Source organism: Myotis davidii, unplaced genomic scaffold, assembly GCF_000327345.1.
Source record: "Myotis davidii unplaced genomic scaffold, ASM32734v1 scaffold5541, whole genome shotgun sequence".
In the NCBI taxonomy this organism is placed as follows: domain Eukaryota; kingdom Metazoa; phylum Chordata; class Mammalia; order Chiroptera; family Vespertilionidae; genus Myotis; species Myotis davidii.
Window position 1 is genome coordinate 1 of NW_006291507.1, and position 2257 is coordinate 2257.

Here is a 2257-nt window from a genome sequence, read left to right on the forward strand (position 1 = left end):
ATAAAAACATATCCTTTGGTGAGGATTACAAAAAAAAGCTATCCAGTTACCCAGTAATTTTTTACAAGGAATATTTGTAAATTGTTCCTGCAAAAATTTCTTTAAATTTAGAGATTAGAAATTTACTAACTCATATTTTAGTATAATAAATTATATACAAATTTTGTGATATAATTCATATCATTATAAATTAAGTAAATAACAAACTAAATTATTTTATAATAGTTTAAATGGCATGTCTGGTTTTTGAAAAGTTTCTAGAATAACTTACCAGATTTTATGAAATTATAATTTTAAAAATGAAAAATATAAAATCTTGAATATGATTTATATTTACATCCTATTTTATCTATAAGAAGAGAATATGCAGTGATAAATATTTTTAGATGAATTTTGTTTTCAAGAATTTTTCCAGCCTCCCTGTTAGGCTCATTAGATAGAGCAGGGGTGGGCAAACATTTTGACTCGAGGGCCACAATGGGTTCTTAAACTGGACCGAGGGAGAGTGTCAGCCTGCAGACTAAAGGACGGGTTCCAGGTTGGATTCCCATCAAGGGCACATGCCCAGTTTTCAGGGTCCCCACAATAGGGGGGCGTGCAGGAGGCACCCAATCGATGACTCTTTCTGTTGATTGATGTTTCTGTTTCCCTCTCCCTTCCTTCCTGAAATCAATAAAAAATATTTTTTAAATAGAATTTTTACAGGTTTTAGTAGAAATATTTTACCATATTTATTGATGCTTCCTAGCTGAAGCTATCTCTTTCAAAAATAATCTAGTGAATTGAGCTGTGTAGCTTATAATTAAACTAGAGGACCAGTGCATGAATTCGTGCACTAGTGAGGTCCCTCTGCCTGTCCTGTGGGTTTGGGCAGAAACCTGCTCTCTCACATCCCCCAAGGGGTCCCAGATTGCAAGAGGGCACAGGCCAGGTCGAGGGACCCCATCGGTGCACTATCAGGGTGGGGAGAGACACAGGAGGTTGGCCAGCCAGGAACGGACCACGGGAGGGCTCCAGGACGTTTCCGGCCCATCTCAGTCCTGATCGGCCAGACCCCAGCAGCAAGCTAACCTACCAGTTGGAGCATCTGCCATTGCCCTGGTGGCAAGTGCACATCATAGTGATCAGTTGACTGTCCCCTAGTGGTCAGTGCACGTCATAGCGAATGGTTGTGCAGCCTTAGCATGTGATTAGCATATTATGCTTTGATTGGTTGAATGGACAACCAGACATTTAGCAGATTAGACTTTTATTATATAGGTTAATATATTACATCTATTATAAATATAAATCTATTTAATTAGATCTTCTTCTTATTAAGAAAATACTAAATTGCCATGTTTATGTTCTTGACAATCTTCAAAAGTTGATTATGTGTGTTTTTTTAAATTACTTATTTTTTTCAGAGCATTTCGCGGTAAACCCCTCTCTCTTATTGTTCGATTTCCAAACCATGGTAAAGAGGTTGATGACTTGGACATATGGTCTCATACAAATGATACAGCTGGTTCAGTACGACGATGTATTCTCAATCATGTAAAAGCAAATATAGCTCACACAAAAATTGAACTTTTTGTGGGTGGTTGTCTGATAGATTCTGAAGATGACGGAAAATTAATTGGACAATTAAACCTAAAAGATAAATCAGTAAGTACACATAATTTTCAAATTTTCTCCAAATATTAAACATGGGTGTTTATGTCTTTGCTACTAATATGTACTTTCACTATTCAGGTAATTACAGCCAAACTTTCTCAGGTATGTTCCAATATGCCTTCAAGCCCTGATAGTTCTTCTGATTCCTCAACTGGATCTCCTGGAAACTGGTGTAATCAGTACAATGATAGTCCCAGTCCAGAAATGGAAAATTGTTTGCCTGGAGTGGTAAGTAGCTATTATATTCAAAACATTACACTCTTCTTAAAAAAAAAAAACAAAGAAATGTTTTTTTTATATGTTTCATGAGTGGTCAAATGCCAAATAAATACATTTACCTATTACCTTTTGGGTGGATTTTTTAATTGGAAATAAAATTATACACACAAACATATATATATATGTATTATGTTTGCATAGAATCAATCAATTATAGTTCAACTGTAATACTACCAAATATATACCCCCAGATAATACTACTATGAGTCTTTCTTTAAAACTGATTTTGCTTTTTGTTTTTGTGAAGTAGTTAATTTAATTGCTGATAAGTAGCTCACTTAAAAGACACATCTTTAGTGTATTCCATAATTACAAAAACTCA

General features: G+C 35.0%; 1 protein-coding gene across 1 annotated transcript; it reads left to right on the top strand.

Moving 5' to 3' along the window:
* Positions 1-1406: 1406 nt before the first annotated feature.
* LOC107183255 (probable ubiquitin carboxyl-terminal hydrolase FAF-X) lies at positions 1407-1965 on the top strand (the record flags this gene model as incomplete). Its single annotated transcript, XM_015564705.1, has 2 exons — positions 1407-1647; positions 1735-1965. Coding segments are annotated over 2 exons (472 nt in total), but the record flags the coding sequence as incomplete, so codon positions are not given.
* Between the last annotated feature and the right edge of the window lie 292 nt (positions 1966-2257).